Below are 20,568 nucleotides of genomic sequence, written 5' to 3'. Positions count from 1 at the left end.
GATTGTATTGTTTTGGGGAAAATATTTTAACGAAGAGGTGGAAATAAAAACGAAGAATTTAGATTGTACTATTTTTTTTCCAAACAAAAGTTGCCATGTGTTTAACATTGTACTATTTGACCGCAACTACATAATATCTTAAAATAAATGTATATAATTGGAGTTCTTAGGTAATTTTTTTTTGTTACGGAATTCAGATATATAAAAGTCAGTAGGTCATAATATAGCAGACATTCATGTACCTACTACCCAGCCTAAGAAACAAAATATTACAGATAAAATTGAAGCCTCTTATATACACTATCAAAATCCCATTCTACTTTCCCTTTCTGCAGACATAACTACTTAAGTCTTTACTGTTCCTTTGCATACTTTTATAGTGTTGTCACATAGAGTATATGTAATATATGGTGGGGTTTTTTTGGTATTTCCAGGTTTTATATATATGGAATTATGTGCACCTTTTCCTTTTTAATCAGTTAGGTTTTGATGACTTATACATGTTGATAGACATAAGGTCTAGTTTGTCCTTTTTAATGGCTGTATTTTATTCTATTATATAACTGTTATACATTGTCCACTTTGCTGTTATTGGGCATTTAGGTGGTTTCTGGTTCTTTACAAATAATGATGCAACAGTCTTGTATGTACCAACTTATGTGCACATGTGAGAATTTTTCTAGGATGTCTATATCCAGAAGTAGAATTGTTGGGTCATAGGTTAGGTGCATCTTCAACTTTTATAGCTATTGCCCAAATGTTGACCAAAGTAGTAGTGCAGTTTACACTCCCTGTATAAGGGTTCCCATTTTAGAAATTTTTTTGCCAACACTTAGTTGATTAGGTTATTTTATTTTGCCAGACTCATGAGTATAAAAAAGTTTCTGATTTTAATTTGCAAGCCACTGGCCACCAGTAATATTGAGTGTTATTTCAGGTTACAGGTTTTTGGCTATGGTTACTGTCTTTCTGGTGAATTGAATATTTATGACCTTTGCCCAATTTTATATTAGATTATCTTATTTATTTACTTGTAGAAGTTTTTTATATATCCTGAATACTTTTTTTTTTGCTTTTATGAGCTGCAAATATCTTCTCCAGTCTGTAGCTTTTACTTTTTCACTTTGTTTATGGTAGGTTATTTACTTATTTTTGGGCTGTTGCATTGCTTACTAATTTTTAGTGTAATAATGTATTTATTTTACAGTATATGCTTTCTCTTATCCTAAATTTATAAAGTTTGTTTTTGTAAAAAGTTAATTTTGCTTTTCACATTTTGACTTTAATCCATCTAGTATTCATTTTTGGATTTAGTCTGATAATTTATATACATATAGTATAAGAGTGCATGTTTCCTCCTTATTGGTATTGCTCTCTCCATCTTAAACCAAGTTTCCTTAAATGCATGTTTCCGTTTCTAAACAATTTATGTCTTTGTTCTGTTTGTCTTCTGTGTTAATGTTTATTTTGATTTTTAAAGCAATCTGAGTGTCTAGGTAAAATTTTTTGACTTAGCACAGGGAAAATTAAAATGTTTGATTATTTTTTTGCCATTGTGTTTTTTTATTCTAAAAAGATGAGTTTTGATCCCTTTTCATTTTTCTAATAATTCTTTATGTTGAATGAATTATTTTAGATAAGATTTCCTCTGGAATACCTGAGGAAAAAAAGGTACTGTTTGAGCTAAATTGAGGTTGGCTATTTTTTAAACTAAGTGTGCCTAATCTTCAGTTATTTAATATCTTGGGCTCCATGGTATGGTATGGTGTCAGTTGCTCACACTTCTCTTTATCTTATTTTCTGTCCTATAAATCTGAGGCCATATTGGTGTATTAAAAAATCAGGGTAACAATCTCCATGGGGTCAGCAGGAAAGCAGAACCAACAGAAAATAAGATTGGATACAGTAGTATTCTCTTTACATAGTCAGGGGTCTGAATTTGATTCAGTTTAATTTTTTAATACACAGAATTTTGCCAACTATTTGCCATTCCACAGAGGCTTTTCAACAGTGCCTATAAAACCTCAAAGGGCCCTGGACAGTGTGGCTCAGTTGATTGGAGCATTGTCCCATAACTGAAGGGTCACTAGTGAGATTCCCATTCAGGGCACATACCTTGGTTGCAGGCTCGATCCCCCATTGAGGGGTGCATGCAGGAGGCATCCTGTTGGTGTTTCTCTCTCACATTGATGATTCTTTCTCTCCCTTCCTCTCTCTCTTGAAGGAAAATAAAATAAACCTCTAAAAAAATAAAGCTCAGAGAATTTTAGAAAACCTCTTAAAGGGTTCATATCTGAATTATTAATAATATCAAATTATTAGTTAAGTAGTTGGTAGCCAATTAAGAGTAAGAGCAGAACTCTAGAGTAAGGGCCTGTGTAAGAGTGCCAGAAAGTCAGGTGAATTGGACACTTGTGAGGAAGTTAGACAGTGCCAGCCTATTTCAACATTTTGCTTTGGGCTAGCCTTAATTTTGCTTTGTCATTGTCTGTGCCCTTGATGGCAGGCGTGTTGACCTATGTACAGATTTATCACATAACTTGGACTTTCTAGGTCTGTAGTGTTATTTAGTTTTTTAAGCATATGCATTTTATTAGTAGACAGATTCCTTTTTAATTTGTTAATATGGATCACGTTTTTCTGTTTCTTCTTATACGTAGTAATTTTGGATTGTACCATAGACTTTGTGAATGTTACTATGTAGAGACTCTGGGTTTTATTATAGTCCTCTGAAGACTTTATTTTTTAAACTAATTGTTACAGACTGAATGCTTGTGTCCCCCCAACTTAAGTATTGTTCCTCCCAAATTAACCTCCAATGTGATGGTATTTGGAGATGCAGCCTTTAGGATTTAATTAGAGTTATAGGAAGTCACAAGGGTGTGGCCCTTATAAGAAAAGACACCAGAGAACTTGCTCATGCTCTCCACCGTGTGAGGACACAATGAAAAGAGTTGTGTGCAACTTGGGAGCGCTCTTACCAGACACTGACTCTGCTGGCACCTTGATCTTGGATTCCAGTCTCTAGAACTGTCGGAGAATGAATTTTGGTTGTGTAAGCCACCCAGTCTTATGGTATTTGTGTTGGCAGTCACACAGAATAAGATAGTAATTGATTAGCTTGACTGCGCTCAAAATTCCAAACTCTGTTTCCTTCAGGGGTCAGGAAAAAATACCTGTTCAGTTATTTTATTCTCAGTTGGGCTGCTTGGAGTCTGCATATATATGTACTTCATAGGTCAGCCAGAGATTTGAACAGAGCTAATATACAGCATTTAGGGCTCCTTTTCTGTGATTCCCTTTTTTTTGCAGAATTTTCCCCACCACTTCCCAAATGCTCTTGTAACCTTGAACTTGGTATTCTGTTTCTTCAAGCTAGTAAGACTGGGATTTCTCCTGGACTTTTAGCTACTGAGTAGGTGTGGATGGGACCTCTCTTCAGGTCAACAACTACTCCCCCCGCTGCCCCCCCCAAAAAAAATACCTTAAAAATTGGAGACTCACTCTTTGCTGTTCCCTTTTTTCAAGTATAGACTCCAAAACAATTTCTGCCTTTCGGTTGTTTTCAGTGCTGGTCAGTAGTCTTTTAAATTTTATTTTGTCTAGAGTTTATGGTTTTTGTCTGTGAGAAGGTTAGTTCTATAGAACCATCATAATATTAATATATAAACCATACAGTGTATTTAGTTCTAAAAATATATTCATTTTGACATGTTACTTTGAAGTAGAATTTTTAAGCCATTAAAATTTTTTTTTCTCCAGTTTTTCCCATCAGCATCTAGGCAGGAAGGATGTGCTGGAGAGTAGGAAGTGGTTAGAGGGTGTATTTATAATGTATGTGTGCCTATTGCTGGTAGACAGGAAGAATTTATCAATATAATTTATGGAATTTTGAAGCATTGTTGAGATTTTACTATGTGCCAGGTGTTGTGCTAAAACACCTTGCATGGATCATTTTGTTTAACCTTTAGAGCAACATCTGTAGATAGGTAGTATTATTATTCTAGTTAACTAAAGAAACATGTTCAGAAATTTGCTGAGAGTTGCATAGATACTAAATGGCAGAGCTAGAATTCTAAGTCAGGTTACTCTGACTCCAGCATCTGTGCTCTTTAACCACTGAAGTTGAGTAAATGATCTTTAAATTTCCTTCTTGTGTTAACATTCTGTGATTATAGTTTTTTCTTTACCTGAAATGTGTTGAGGAATTTTCAGATTTGTGTTTATAGTGTGCCATCTGTTGGTAAAATTCAGGAATGCAGCCTAGCAAAAAAAAAAAAAAGCATGAAATTAGGAATTTACCATAATACTGATAATCCAGGGCCCGTTTGATTGGGTAATTGATGGCAGAGCAGAAACTCAGAGCCTTAGAAATTATGGAAACCTATCATTGTGAAGGGTTTACAACTCTTGGCTGGGGTATGTGACTGTCAGGTACCTGAAGCCAATGCCTAATGTAATATATGAAGAGCATAAATAACAAGAATGCTGTGAGTGGGGAGAATATATTTATGTTTGGTGGTTACACAAATGGAATGAGAGGCTGTAAGCCCTTTAAATAAATAAAATTAGTAAATAATTAAGGTAGGGGAAGCTGTAGGAGATAATCCTGAAACATGTTAGTTTTATGTCTTTAGGAACAAAATTTAGTAAAAATTTGTGAGCTTTGGAGTGACATGATTTAAGGGACTTTAGCAAAGTGATTTTTTTTTGCTAAAGTTTTGGATGGACTTTTCGATTAAAACTATGATAGATTTAAGGTTGTAAAGAGATAGTACTGGCTTTTAATTTATAACAAGAATGATAAAATGAAACTAATTGTGAGTAAGATTTGTTTTAGGTTTTGAAATCCAACATCTGTGTTTTGAGTAGTTTTATATTTTATCATAAAATACTGACAAAAATGAGTACTAGAAGTGACTAAAGTGTCTTAGGTTGTGATTGGAAAAGACCTATTTCCGGAAAACCTAGATATATATACTCAAACACTAGAGTTTTTGTTTAGTGATGTTATGGTTTTATGGTTACATCTGTAAGGCTTATTTAAATGCTTTTTCTATTGAAAGTCTGTTGAAAAATAACTTTGTTAATGTGCACCTGAAACTCATTACCCTCCTTCCCCAATTGAAAAGCAACTCTTAATACAAGGATTTACTGGAACTACAGAACTGGGTAGAAGGGACATTGCTGTCAAGAAACTGTAGGGGAAGAATCTGAGGGGCTTGGCAAATGCTTTTGGATTGACTTGATTTAGAGGTAATGGGAAAGGCACATGTTTTTCTGGGATTTAGAGCATGGGTTGGCAGATTATGCCTTGTGGGCCAAATCTGGCGAAGGCCTGTTTTATATGGCCTTGGCTAAGAATGGTTCTTACATTTTTTTTAAGGGTTAAAAAAACAGAACAAAGAATAGGTAACAGGGATAGTATGTGGTCCAGTAAGCCTAAAGTATTTACCATTTGGTCCTTTATAGAAAAAAATTTGATCTCCCTTTTATTTTTTTATTATTATTTATTCTATTAAGTCATCCCACTTTCTTTTTCTTTTTGCCCCCCCTCCACCCAGCCTACCCCTCTTGCCCACAGTCAGTCCTTTCTCCATTATCCATGCCCATGCATCATTCATACATATTCTTTGACTAGTCCTTTCCCCTTCCTTCCACCATCCCCCCCATCCCCCTACAGCTATCAGGCTGTTCCATGTTTCCATATCTCTGGTTCTGTTTTTCTCATTAGTTTATTTTCTTCATTAGATTCCAGTTGTAAGTGAGGTCACAGGGTATTTCTCTTTCACCAACTGGATTATTTCACTTACCATAATAGTCTCCAGTTCCATCCATGCTGTCACAAAGGGTAGGAATGAGTTCTTTCTTTCTGCTGCATAGTATTCCAATGTGTAAATGTACCACAGTTTTTAATCCGCTCATGTACTGCTGGGCACTTGGGCTGTTTCTAACACTTGGCTATTGTAAATAGCGCTGCTATGAACATAGGGGTGCGTAAGTTCTTTTGAATTGGTGTATCAGGATTCTTAGGGTACACTCCCAGCAGTGTAATTGCTGGGTCATAAAGCAGTTCCATTTTTAATTTTTTGAGGGAATTCCACCCTGTTTTCCACAGTGGCTGTACCAGTTTGCATTCCCACCAACACTGCACTAGGGTTCCCTTTTCTCCACATCCTCACCAGGACTTGTTTGATTTGTTAACGATAACCATTCTGACACATGTGAGGTGATATCTCATTGTGGTTTAATTTGCATCTCTGATGGCTAATGGTGTTGAGCATTTTTCATATATCTCTGGGCCATGTGTATGTCCTTGGAGAAGTGTCTCTTCAGGTCCTTTGCCCATTTTTTAATTGGGTTGCTGATTACCCTTTTGGAGTATAGCCATACTTTTCTTAAGAAGTGGGGATATTGAACGAGTATCAGTTTAACGGAAAAGGTATTCTTTTGGGCCCTGTTAAGTTACACATGTTGTTGGAAATAATTGTAGAAGTGATTTTGAATGACACATGAGAAACTAGGGTGATAATAATCAATCTGTAGTGTTATTTTTTTATAAGGCATTGTACAAAAATAAATTTAGAAATTATCTGTCCTGTTCATTTCTTTTCTAGTCCATGCCCTGTTTCCCGTCCCCAAAAGACCGTGGTAGCTCTCGTTTACTTTTACTTGTCGCCCTGCCAGGTGATTCATCCCAAAGAGAGTTCTGATCATTTATGGTAAATGCTATTTGGGATTAATGTTTCTTACATATATAACTCTTTTAAATAAAAATGTCAATGGGAGTATTTTTATTTGCATTTAGAAGAAAGGCATAAGTAATGAGAAGTAGATTTGTGATTCATTTTTATGAGTATTTCAATTAGTAAATATCCAGAATTTTTCAAGTCAGCATTTAGACTTAATTGCAATAGAGAAAACATTTTGAAATCTGTTGATCTAATCCCTCCATCCCTGTCTTCACCTTGATTTGATTAACTGTATATTTGCTTCAGGCAGGCTTTGGATGAGGAGCAGAATAAGAGAAAGAAAGGGGGAAAGCTAATACTGTTTACCAGTAGTTATTAATTAACAATGCCTTTTAGGAGAGGTAGTTAACCCCTCTGTTCTTTTTGTGTTTTTCCTGTTCAGAAAATGTTATGTATCGTGGTCACATAGGAATTCTATTTTTGAAAGTAATTAATATATTTCTACTTACAGGTTTCAAAACAGATGTAAGAAAAGTGGCTTATTTAAAGTATATGAAGTGATTTTGAAATGCATATGTAAATTTCTCTTAAAATGTCATTAGAGGCCTTGGAGCCAGAGCAAACTGTTAGCTATTTGACTTTGGGCAGTTTCCTAACTTCAATGTCTAAGTCTCTGTCTGCATCTGTAATGTGGAAATACTAATAGTACCCAACTCATGGGATTACTGTGAGTATAGAATAAGTTAATGCATATAAAACATTTAGAACAGTGCCCTAATTAAAATTATCTCTTATTATATGCACTTTGGGTAAAGGTTTTACAAAAGATACAATGTCAACTATGTTTTTAGGCAACATTTTTTATGTGACATGTAGGAAAATTATATGTGGATTGGGAATATATAAATATCTAGTAATAGGGAAGTCATGCCTTTGAGTTTACCTGTGTGTGGGGTGACTCCTGTTATTGGGCATATTCCTTGGTGGGGCCTTGGAAGCTATGTCTGTGAGGTTGTAATAAGGGGCATTGGCTTTTGAGGAGCATGAGGAAAGCAAGGGCAGATCTTGTACCTTTTCATTGTGTATCTTTTCTCCTTGCACTTGAGCCCTGTGCTGCATGGTTGATCCCAGGACTCCTATCCACCAAAGAGGAACAGTCGATGCTGCCTTGTTGGTAATCTGTGACCCCCCGATCTGTTTTTCAAAGACATTGGTGCCAAGTGTGGCCTATGGTATTAATGGGATTTTTTATATTTATTTGAGCCTTAGAGGAATCCCTTGGTGGGCTTTGTACTCCTCTGACTTTCAGTTCAAAGCAGTTTATAAACAGTCACTATCTTTAGGAAATTTATATTTGAAAATGTATGCCTCAAAGTATTTTATAACCCTGGCTGGCGTAGCTCAGTGGATGGAGCGCGGGCTGGGAACCAAAGTGTCCCAGGTTCGATTCCCAGCCAGGGTACATGCCTGGGTTGCAGGCCATAACCCCTAGCAACCGCACATTGATGTTTCTCTCTCTCTCTCTCCCTCCCTTCCCTCTCTAAAAATAAATAAATAAAATCTTAAAAAAAAAAGTATTTTATAAGTATAAACTTGTAACTATAACAGAAGATCATTTCTGAAATGTTCTACCTTTGACCTAGCCTAAGTTAACTTTTCTAAAGTTTTTTTCTGTATCTTCATATTATGAAGTTTTACTACTACATATTTAGATGTGGATTTTTTTATTTTTAAATCCTGTTTGGTAGTTCGGTTTTCAGAGTCTGGATTGGAGTTTCTCCATCTGTTCTTAGAGATTCTCATCATCTCTTTAAACACTGCCTCTGCCCATGATTTCCCTTTTCTTCTTCTGGAACTCTGATTAAGCATACATTTGACCATCTCATTCTGTTTTACATGCCTAATAACCTTCCCTTGCCTTTCAAGCAGCTTTATTGTGGTATAATGCACATACTGTGAAATGTGCCCTTTCTGCAAGTGTACACATTTGATGGTTTTTATCCATTTATTTAGTTTTATAACCACCACAGTCCAGTTTTAGAAAATTTTAGTCACCTCACAAAGTTCCCATTTGCAGTTTATCCTTGCTCTCATTCTTAAACTAGGCAATTACTAAACTGTTTCTATGGTTTTGCCTTTTCTAGAAATTTCATGTAAATGGCGTTATATAATCTTATGTGTCTTACTTTTTCCACTTAGCATAATGTTTTTGAGGTCCAGCAGTGCTGCATGTTATACTTAGCTTGTCCCTTTTTATTGTTAAGTAGTATACTGTTGTATGGGTATATTTCATTTTGTTGATTATTATGAATAATGTTTCTGTGCACTTTCAAATAGAAGTATTTGTGTGGACATGTTTCCATTTTTCATGGGAGGATACTTAGGAGTTTCATCATGGAAGTTTATGTTTAACTTATTAGTAAACAACCACACTTTTCCTTCCTAAGTGTTTATGTAATTCTACAGTCCTACTAGGATAGTATGAGAGTTCCAGCTTATACATTGTTGCCAGTACTTGGTATTGTTGGCCTTTGATTATAGCCCTTTTAGTAGATGTGAAATAGGATCTCATTGTGCTTTGAAATTTGCATTTCCCTAATGACCAGTGAAGCTGAACATTTTTTGTATATGCTTATTTGGTAAAATAAGCATATTTGTTGCTCTTTGGTGAAAGCTCTTTGGTGAAATTTGCCCATTTTCTAAGTGGATTGTTTTTTTTTGCTGTTGAGTTTTCACAGTTCTTTATATTATCTGGACTTTAAGTACTATGTCAACATATGTTGTTGGGTGAGTATTCTTTAAATTCCACCAGGTAAAATTGGCTATTAGTGCTGTTTAATTCTATTCTATCCTTACTGGTTTTCAGCCTAATTGTACTATCAAGAGGAGGAGGAAAAAAAGGATGTAAATTGTACAAGGTTACATTGCATAGCATTTATCTGCTCTCATATATCCGCTGTGTTTTTTTAAACATTTAACATTATTACTGAAGAATACCTAGAATACCTTGTTTGTTTGTTTTTTTTAAAAATTGAGGTATAATTGACATATTCTCATATATTTTCAAATGCTCCCTGTAGGGAAGGAAGAAAGTTTTCCTCTACCCTTAAGGGTTTTTTTTTTTTTAATAGAATCTCATAATTAAATCTACACAAAACAATACCAGGAGAAAATAACCAGATTTAATACATACATCTGAATACATACATCTTCACAGGAGTCTCACATACACAAGAGTCAGAAATACCACAACGTGAGGGGTTCAAAGACAGAAAGGGGAAATGAGGTGTTTATGACATTCTCAGTTAAAGATGAAGTAAGATGCTTTGGTATATCAGAGATGGGGAAGGTCAATTCATAGGATACGGTGATGAGAGTTTGCCCAGAAGTTATTTCTGGTGATAACTCTTTTTATGGGCAAGGATCCTAATTTAAATTATTTAAGGGAGAGAGAAAAGTTTCTTGTGAGCCTGCAGGGTGTTAATTGCCTTCAGTTTGTAATACAATAAAATAATAATATGCCAAAGTGGAGTATTTTGGGGAAGCCTGTTTTGAACCTCTATATCCCCAGGCTTCTTCCTTTTTTCTCAAATAGTAGTTGTTTAACAGAACTCCTTAAAAATTTCCACTTTCCTTATTAACACATTTGCTCATGCTATGTGTTCATCTTTTGTCCTTCTGTCATTTATATTGTAGGCTTCAGATGTATGCTGATAAACTGCAAATGATTTAGTTAAATACAAACTTTATATAGTGATAGTAAAGCAAACTGAGTGCTTCTCAGTGCATCTGTATTTCCATTCTTCAGTAGGTTATTCGACTACATTAAGTATCTAGTTCTAGTATCTGATTTTGGTGTACATCATTAACATAGCATGGGATTGAACTGTGGTCTTTGCCAATTGTTTCCAAATAGCTCACAGGGAGAAATTCCAAATAAATCTTTGACACACTTTATACTATCTATGTCTGGATTTCATTAAGTAATAAACAGACAAATTAGTAGGCATATAGAAGTAAATGCAACAATTAATCTGCCCCCTTTTTTTTTTGCATACCAGTTCTGATTTTTCTAAAAGAGAAAAGCAACCTTTTAAACGTCAGATCATAGTATAATTTCAGTGCCAGTCCCCAAATCATGTGTTTTTTAATACTAGGAGCATAATGAAAATTTGATGAATTTAAAGCTATAGGTTAAGTTGGCTTTGGTAGAAATTCAGCCTCACGTCATTACACATCAGCACTACAAGTGATGTGGTTTTTCTTTAAGTTACCAACAGAAGTCACATGAAAAACATCTTTTCAGTTATAGACGCTCTGCCTAGTGTCAGTGTGTAGTTGCGCAGTGGGAGAAGGGGCCAGGATAGGAATAATATACCTGCAGTTTAACTGACATAGCCATATCTTTCCATTCTCAGGATAATGCTCTCAAAGTGATCCTGGCAGTCGTTCCGTTGCTCTGTAGTAGTGTAAGGGACCAGGAGGGATGGGCTGGCATTTTTAAATAGTGAAAGCCTCAACAAGATGGTGACATTTGCTGAAAGACTTGAAGGAGGTAATAGAACGAAAGTAATGAGGTAGGATGCAGAAATGCAGAGCCCTAGGACCTTAACAATTATTATAAGAACTTTGGCTCTTATAAAACTCTTGAATAAAATGTGAAAGTATTAGAAAGATTTGAGCAGAGAAGTGACATATGACATATTTTTAAAGGATAACTGTATCTCTCTTGAGGAATAGACTGAAAGGTGGCGTGAGTGGTTTCTGTGTAGCATCCAGCAAACTCGAGAACAAATATCGGAGACTTTCAGGGTATCAAAGATGTTACTTTATTGGCCAAGTTTAACCTGCGCAGGGGCGAACTCTCAAAGTGTCCAGCGACACAGTGCCCACAAGGAGCTGCAAACGAGAGCCGCGCCGAGCGCTTACAACTACGTTCTTATATATGGGCGGGCAAGCAAGCATTATACAGAAGCAGACGTGGCAGTTAGTAATTCGCTTACAAAGACCGCGTGGGGGAATTTCAAACCAAGCATTCTTTCATAAGGTGGGAAGGCAGGATGTTTGTTCATTAACCTAGTAATCTCCTGGCTCTAGCTAGCTAGTTTTCTATTTTCTCATTAAAAAACTACAAAGCACTGCTTATCTAGCCTACCCAGGGGAGAGCGTCTGCTAGACACAGGATGTTTGCTTTAACTGTGCTTTGTGTCTTTTATCATTTCTTTTTAGCTACAATGTGGTTCTTGTCTATTAAGGTTAAATTTAGTTCTTAATTTCCTTGTTCCCAACATTCTGCAGTAAGCCAGGCAAGAGGTGATGATGCTTGGATCAGAATAGTAGCAGTGGAGGTTGAGAAGTGATTGATTCTGGATATGTTTTGAAGGCAGGCTGACAGGTTTTGCTCGTGAGGTTATATATATAAAGTATACGAGGTCTGTCTGTCACAGGTGGGCACAGGTAACCAGGTTCTTGGTGATCAGGACAAAGAATTGAACCGAACACTCAGAGTTTATAGCAGAGAACATGGGAGCAGGCCAACTCCAAGCAGAGATTGACCTCATGGGCTGGAGGGATTCTATTATGGGTGAATCGTTCCTGGCTAGTTTTGGTGGGCTTTTATTACGCATGTACAAGTAGTTGGATTACTTTAAAGCTACTGTGCATGTGATCTCCCATGATTTTCCCTGATTGGCCACTGGAGAAGGGGTTGCACAATGTTACTGAGCGGACCCTCTCCTTCTCCTGGGGTCCCCCTGTACTAGGTTTGCCTTGCTCACCACCAGGAAACCATAGCTCTCAATGCCAGAGATTGGTGAAAAGTTAAGGAATTATTTATTCAAAAGTTGTACAGACTTAAGAATAATGACTTAATGTCTTTGTTAAAATCCCAAAGTCCCTTAAAACACCCACAAACACACACAGTTCTTCCTTCTCCCCTTTGCCTGGCCTGGAGTACCACATCTCAGGAAAAGAAATAGAAGTCTGTGGCTCAGGTAGCCCCTGGTTCTCCCCAGTAATCCTTGCTTGGCTGGCAGGCCTCTCTCGGTTCCCAATACCATCAGCTATGTCACTGGGATCTCCAGTTCTTAATCCAGAACTACATGGCACCTTCTTATGGCCCACCAGCAAGCGTCCTTTCACCCCCTTCCTTCCCTCAGTGTCTCTCCTGCATTCTTCCAAACTGCTAAGCGAGAGCTCTGCATTGCTGCTACATCTTGCTTTCCAGCTTCCTAAGCTGCATGGCAAAGGGAGACCCAAACCCACATGGTTCCTCTTGTCATGGCTGCCACGCCAGGGTTTAAATCCCAGTGCCAATCTTCCTCTGCAACCCCATTTCCAACTCCCCCCACAATCGGCTACACCTGCCAGCATTCCCATATTTTTCCAGCTTTTGGGGGCTGCCATAGTAAGCCTAGGCAGGTGTGGCCCTGTGGCATGGATCCAGTCATCTCTAAGCTGTCACGCAGGTGCTGTAACCAGGGCGAGTTGCCTCCTGGTTACATTCTGGGAGGAAGTCACTCCCATCTCCCTGGCTTAAAAGCACAGCCACAGCTATTTAACATATCCATGAAACCAGTTAAACTTATATAGATGTGTTAAATGACCATGCCTGAGGTTATTTGCAAAACTGTTGCTATGCAAAAAAACTCTAGATGGCCCTGCTCCATGTGTCCCATGCCCTACTTCAGATTGGGGGAGTGAGGACATCCCATGTTTTTAATATTTCCTGGACACCCTGTGTTCTGGCCCCCATTATAAATCCTTCTTTGGGGGGCCCCCTGCTGCACCCTCTTACACGTACAGAAGGTGTCCAGCCATGTAATATGAAAAATAAAGACATTTATTGAAGAAGATACAAGAAACATGGTACGTAGGACAGTGAAGCCTCAGTCCCCTTCAGAGTAGGCATCTTGGGTCCTCACACATTTTCCTGCATGCCATCAGGTACTCCATCATATTTTCCTGAATCTCATTTATCTGAAGTCTCTTGCCTTTCAAAGGTGATTTTAGTTTTGGGAAAAGCCAGAGGTTCAGGGTGCCAAACCGAGGCTGTAGGAGGGCTGAGTCACCTGGGTGATTTGATGTTTCACAAAAAAACACTGCACAAGACATGATGCATGAGCTGCTGGGTTGTCATGATGAAGCTGCCAATCACCAGTTGCCCATAACTGTGGCCTTCTGAATCATCTGAATAGTTTCCACGGAGGAATATTCAAGCTTAGTACAAAATTTTTTGCAAATTATTTGCTCTACTCATTCAGTCATTTTGAATGTGATGGCCTCACTGTACACATGCTCACTTAACAGTTTATTGCCTCTACTGACTAGTACGGTGAAGTTGTCATTGTTCGTGCATGCACATGCCAGTCCATTTTCCTTGGCTGCCAGGTTACATCAGTGTTGTGTAAACCATTCTCATATTAACAGTGTCTGGACTCTTTCTGGGCACACCTCTGATAAGAAGAAATTAAGGCTGTCACTAAGATTTTTGCCTTAAAGAATAGCTTTGACCCTGACTGGTGTGGCTTAGTGGGTTGGCTGTTGTTCTGTGAACCAAAAGGTTACTGATTCGATTGCCAGTCATGACACATGCCTGGGTTGCAGGCCAGGTCCCCCAGTTGGGGCATGCTAGAGGCAACTGATGTTTTTCTCCCTCTTTCTTGCTCTCTTCCCTTCTCTCTAAAAACAAACAAACAAACAAACAAACAAAATCCTAAAAAAAAACCAACAGAAAGAATAAAACTGGAAGAGTAGAGTTGCCATTCACTGAGATGAGGAAGACTGCGTGAAAAAGGAGAGTTTGGGTGAAAGATGAGTTCAGGTTTGGCCATGTTAAGTTTGAGATGCCTGTTAGACATCAAAATGAAGCTGTTGATCAGGTATTTGGAAATATGAGCATGGAGTTCAGGAAAGGATCTGGCATGAATATATAAATTGGAAGTCATCCAATATATTAAGGGTATACTGGATGTGAGTACTGAAAGAGTGAATATAAGTGGAAAAAAGAAATCCAAATATTGGGGAGAAGAGGAGGAATCAGCAAGGAGATAAAAGGAGTGGCCAATGAAGGGAAGATAACCAAACTAACTGATGAAAATGTTTCAGCAAGATGAGAATGATCAACTTTGTTAAATGCTGCTGATAATATTAATGAAGATGAGTCCCAAAAATCAGTTTTTGGATTTAAAGGAAGTCATTGGCTTGAAATCTGAACTGGAGTGGGCTTTAGAAAGTGTGGGAGAAGAAGAGAGGGAAATGTTTTTCCAGTGATCTTTTGCTGTAGGTGGAGGGAGAAACATGTAATGTTAGCTTGAGAGGGAAGTGCAGTCAAGCAAAGATTTGTGTTTTGTTTTTTAAAATACAGAGAATAATGGCATATTGCATGCTGATAGGAATGAGTTAATAAAGAAGGAAAAAAATTAAAAGAATTGGTGGACAGTGTCTTTTAGTTAGTGGGGTAGGGGATCTAGGGCACAGTGGAATGGTTGGATTTGAATAGGAGCAAAAATAGTCATAGGAAAGAAGCAGAGTATGTGGGTATAGATACTCATTGGTAGATAGATGTGATAGAAGTTTGTAGACAATCTCTTCTTGTTGCATCAGTTTTCTCAGTAAAATATGAAATGAGTCTATTTCAAGAAGAACCATTGACCTAAGAAATGGACATTTCTTGAATGACAGGTTGAATTTGGAACCAGAATTAGAGAATTTTGGGGGATAAACTAAGGTTTATCATTACGGTACCTGAAGGATTTCAGAGGAGCCTGCAAAACTTCAACTATCATAATTCTTTCTAGAATATCTCTTTTAGAGTTTTCCTTTTAGAATAAAGGCTCTTTCTTTTTGTACTGTCATGGTGAGATATAATACTGTATATTTACATCTATATCTGTATAGGATGAAACCCAAGATCTTTATCCCAATTTATGGAGTTTCACCTGTCTTAGTACATAATGTCTTATCTCTTTTTCATCAGTTACACATAGCAGGGTGCAGAGTCTAAGGATCCAGGCAGAAGCCCAAGTAATGCTATAAAAAAACAATTTTTATAGTCTTTTAAATTTGAAATAATTTTAGTTTCACAATAATTGAGGGAAATGAGTTCTTTTCTATGTTGATCCTAGGTTTGCCTTATTCTTCCTATTAATTTTTTGCTTTTTATCTTTTGAGGCTATCTTACTTGGTTATTCATATTTAAGATTGTTACACCAATCTGGTAAATCAAACATCTGTAATCATGTGATAACCTGCACTAACCCTACTGATGTTTACCATCTATTTGTTCTGTTCTCTCTCTCTCCGTTAGAATTTGCTTGATATCTTTTTCTAGCCCAGTGCCATTAATCATTTCATGTCCTTATGCTTTAGGTAGTTATTTTAGAAATGGAATATAACAAAGTTTTTTTAAAAAAATTATTTTTGATTTTGAGAGTATGTTTATTAAAGCTGGTGGCAGTGAAACAAAGGAAGGGCTTAGGGTAGAAGAAGCAACAGGAGAGAGCCTAGGTGGTGCTCTGCTTTGGCTCCCTAGGAACTTTACAGGAAAGAAGTGAGCTAAGGCAGGGCTGCTGTTAGCTCACTGAAAAGTCAGAGAAAAGGCCTTGGAGACATGTTAAGGGGATAAGCCCAGGATGAGCTGCTGCTACCCCTTGCTCTCCTGGTTGCGAATCTCATGGGTACCCTTAAGTTTAGGAGATACATGCCTGAGAGGGAAGAAAGGTGTGGGCATGCTCCAGAGAGAGCCTACTGCAAGGTTTTATTGTTTTGGTTAAACCCAACATCACTTTTAATTGGCTCTTAAGTGATTACATCAGCCCCTCTTGAGGTTTTGGCCCACAGTGGGAATCTCAAACTTGATTTCCTTCCTTTCTGTTTATTTGAAGCAGCCGTATCTGCATAGCATTATAGATTTAGTGACCTAAATCACACCGGACTTAAATGAAATGATTCTCATATTTTAGGTGTACTGTCATCAGGAACCATGTAATACATATAATATGTAATAAAATATTAAGTAAATTGAAAAAAGTTTAATATAGAACTATTTTTATGTATTTGTAATTATTTCCTTATAATATTAGTGGGTTAATTTATAAACCGTCTTCTAAAACTTTTTGTTTTAGTCCCAGAAATCCTGGATAGAAAGCACTTTGACCAAGAGGGAATGTGTATATATTATACCAAGTTCCAAAGACCCTCACAGGTAAGCATACCTTTGTTTCTTCTGTCCCTTCCAAGAAATTTAGACGTAAATTGTATTGCTAATTTATTTATTAAAAGGCAATTATTAATGAAATTATTTGTAGCTACTGTTAGTTTTTTTGCTTACTGTTTTAATTGTTCTACTTACAATGTAACATCACATTTTTTAACCAGAGAGTATAAATGGCATTTACTGGGTCACATGGCTAATAATTCATAGAGGTGGGATTAAACTTTAGATCTTTTCATTCAGTATGCCAGTTCTAAAATAAAGTACTCTTCTTTCATTGAGAGAAAATTTTAATCTTGCTTTATTAAAAAATAGATTGTATTATTATTAACTGAATTTATTTCTTGTAATTGTTCATTTCATTTTGCAATTGAAATAATGAAAATACTCACCAGGTGTTAAAGAAATAGCAAGCTGTTATTAATTAAGTATCCTTTGCTGTAGCTGTTCATATGAGACATAATTTATAAACACAGTTACCTGGTCATTTCTTTCTACACTAAATTGAATTTTAAAATTAACTTTATATGACTAGGTTAACAAGTGGATTTATAAGGTACCAAAACTTATAAGTGAAAGTCTCATTTAAATTCCTCTTCCTTAAGGAATAATATTGCCTATTTCTTAGAATACCTTCCAGAAATAGATATATAGTATTTTACTGTGTATAATGTACTCCTGTGTATAATGCACACCCACGGTTTTGTGTACATTATACACAGGGTTATTATACCCATGGTATGTAATCATTATACCTATGTATAGCGCGCATCCTTATTTTTCCCTCAAAGATATGGGCAAAAAAAGTGTGCATTATACATGGTAAAATACAGTAGTCTTTGCATGTCCAAATGGATATCTGTCTACTCTTCCCTCTCCACTTTTAATACATACTGTTCAGTCCATTGTGTTTGTTACCTTGGTGATAACTCCAAGATACCTTGTTCTTTTTTTTTCTACTTTATTTTTTTATTGTTTATTCTATTACAGTTGTCCCAATTTTTTTTCCCTTTTGTCCCCTCCACCCAGCCCATCCCTCTGTTCCACGGTCAGTCCTCTCTCCGTTTTCCTGTCCAGGAGTCATTCATACATATTCCTTGACTAACTCCTCCTTCCACCCATTCTCCCTTCTCTCCTCCCCTTCCTACAGCTATCAGTCTGTTCCATGTCTCTGACCATTTTGTTCTCATTGCATCTTTTTAAATTATATGCTTTATCATAGTTTGTAGTAGTCCTTACTGATGGACATTTTAGCTATTCTGTCTTATTTTTTTCTTTTTCTTGTTTTTTGCTGTTTGGCAAAATAATGCTATAGTGAATAACCTTGTACCTTAATCATTGTACAGATGTGACAGATATTTTCTTTAGCCTATACTTTTAGTACTGGAATTAGATTTTGAGAAGGAGTCTGCCCTTTTTATTTTGATGAATGTTACCAAATTGCCCTTTATAGAGATTATATCAATTTATACTCCCATCAACAGATATGAGACTACTATATACTATATTTTTACCAAGATACTGTCTTAAAGGTTTTTAAAAATGTTTTATATTAAATGCCTTTTCTTACATATATTATTACTGTGAACTATATGTTCATATATTATCCTTTTTTATATTGATTTGATGAAGCTATGTATATTAGGGAAAGTAACCTTTTGTTTGCAAATATTTTTTCTCAGTTTGTTTTTAGACTTGATTAGTGGCACATTTTGCCATGTAGAAATGTTTTATTTTTGCATTGCTAAATCTATTAGTTTTTTTCTTTTATGGTTTCTGGATTTTATGTTTTACTTAATTGTATTTTAATATGGAAACCATGTGAGTTAAAAAATTATTTAATGTAAATCATATACACACATATGACATGTACTGAAAACTTAAACTATATAATTTTTCCTTGTTTTGTACTTCTATATGGGTTTTCTGTAGTTTAGTTTAAACTAATAATTTTACCCTTTAAGTAATAAATTTACCTTGTTTGTAGATGCCTTCCAGGATGTCAAATTTGTCAGCAACTTGTCAGGTAAGTTTAATAATGTAACTCTATTGCACAAAATTTTAAAAACAAAACCAATCTGTTAAGAGATATCAGAATACAGTGGGATAATATTCATAGGCTATTATAGTTGAGGCTTACTTTACTCAGACCTGGAAGATGAAGAACCAGGTAAGTTTGCTTGAAACTCAGGTGAAGCTACCTGAGGAGAGTTCTAAAGTTAAATGTGAATTAGTTGGGTAAAGATTGAGGGAAAGTGAGTTTAGGCGGAGAGAACAGCATCTGGGAATACCTGATGGTAAAAGAGATTATGGTTCTGTCACGGATCTTGAGAATTTACTATGTCAGATGGATGTTAGAGAGATCTGAGTCTAGAAAAATGAGTAGGGGCCAGATCATTTCAGCTCTTTGTGCATATGCCACATATCATTGATTTCATATTAAAAGGATATTGTATAGGGAAGTAAGAAGCTTAATAGATTCTCTCTCCCTCTCTCTGTAAACACAGTTGGCATTTTTCAGACATTGAATTAGGAGAAAAAATTAGTTTGGAAAGTTTTGGAGTGAATCTGGCAAACATTCAGAGCCTGAATTAAGATAGTGGCTATGATGATTGATGAAAAGAACTAGACATATTTAAAGGGATTAATAGGATAAACTCAACAGGATTAAGTGGATGCATAGAGAAAAGGGAAGATTTGAGACTACCTAAATTTCTTACTTAGGCAACTAAGTAAATAGTACTGTTCATTAAAGAATGTAAGAGGAAGATGAATAGGTTGGTAGTCTGGGAACAGTAGTGTATGGAATGAGTTCATTTTAGGTATACTAAATTTTACTGTCTCTGATCTCCCTCCTTTCTTCCCCTACATGGGAAATTCCGTTTGGTGTCTTTGTATCCAAGCTGAAGAACTTCCTTTAGCCTTTGGTATAATGCAGATATACTAGAGATGAATTTTTTCAGCTTGGTTTATCAGAAAATGTTAATTTTACACTCTTAATTAAAAGATATTTTCACTAGATGGAGAATTGTGAATTGACGATTTTTTCATTCTAGCACGTTAAAGATATCATTCTATTGTATTCTGGCTCTTGTTTGTACTGGGAAGTCAGCTATCCTTAATGTAGCTGCTCTTCTGTATGTAATGGGTCTTTTTCCCCCCTTGCTACTGTAAAGAAATTTTTTCTGTATTTTTGGTTTCCAGCAATAGGTCTATAATGTGCCCGAGAATGATTCTCTTTGTACTTGCTCTGCTCGTGTAAATATTTGGAAGTTCATATTTTCCACCAAAGTGGGAAGTCTTCAGCCATTGTTTAATATTTCTGCCTCATTCTCTTTTCTCTCTCAGAGACTACTTTTATACCTGTGTTAGATTGCTTGATGTTTTTCACAGGTCACTGACACGGTTTTTTTTATTACAATTTTTTTCATATATCAAACTTATATTGCTCTGTCTTTAGGTTTGTTAAACCTTATTTCTGCAGTTTTCAGTATGTTGTTTTGCCCATCCATTGAATTTTTCATCTTGTGAATTATATTTTTTTAATTCTAGATTTACATTTGATTCTTTATTACTGCAGTTTCCATGTCATTATAAATCCTTTAATGTAGATTAAAATCTTTGTTTACTAGTTTTAACATCTGTGTCATTTAGGGTCTGTTT

The 20,568-nt window shown here is 36.2% G+C and overlaps 1 protein-coding gene across 1 annotated transcript in view; it reads left to right on the top strand.

The window, feature by feature from the left end:
• Positions 1 to 20,568, top strand: part of TRPM7 (transient receptor potential cation channel subfamily M member 7) — a 133,029-nt gene that overhangs the window by 9,379 nt on the left and 103,082 nt on the right. The window contains exons 2-3 of the mRNA XM_045823803.1: positions 16,817 to 16,896; positions 18,893 to 18,931. Of these exons, the coding sequence (XP_045679759.1) occupies positions 16,817 to 16,896; positions 18,893 to 18,931 (119 nt within the window). The remainder of the gene's footprint in view (positions 1 to 16,816; positions 16,897 to 18,892; positions 18,932 to 20,568) is intronic.

This window comes from Phyllostomus hastatus, unplaced genomic scaffold, assembly GCF_019186645.2.
Source record: "Phyllostomus hastatus isolate PE091 unplaced genomic scaffold, TTU_PhHast_1.1 phas_scaffold_501, whole genome shotgun sequence".
Classification (NCBI taxonomy): Eukaryota; Metazoa; Chordata; class Mammalia; order Chiroptera; family Phyllostomidae; genus Phyllostomus; species Phyllostomus hastatus.
Note: the sequence above shows the minus strand (reverse complement) of the source record. Positions and strands in the feature narration are given on the sequence as shown.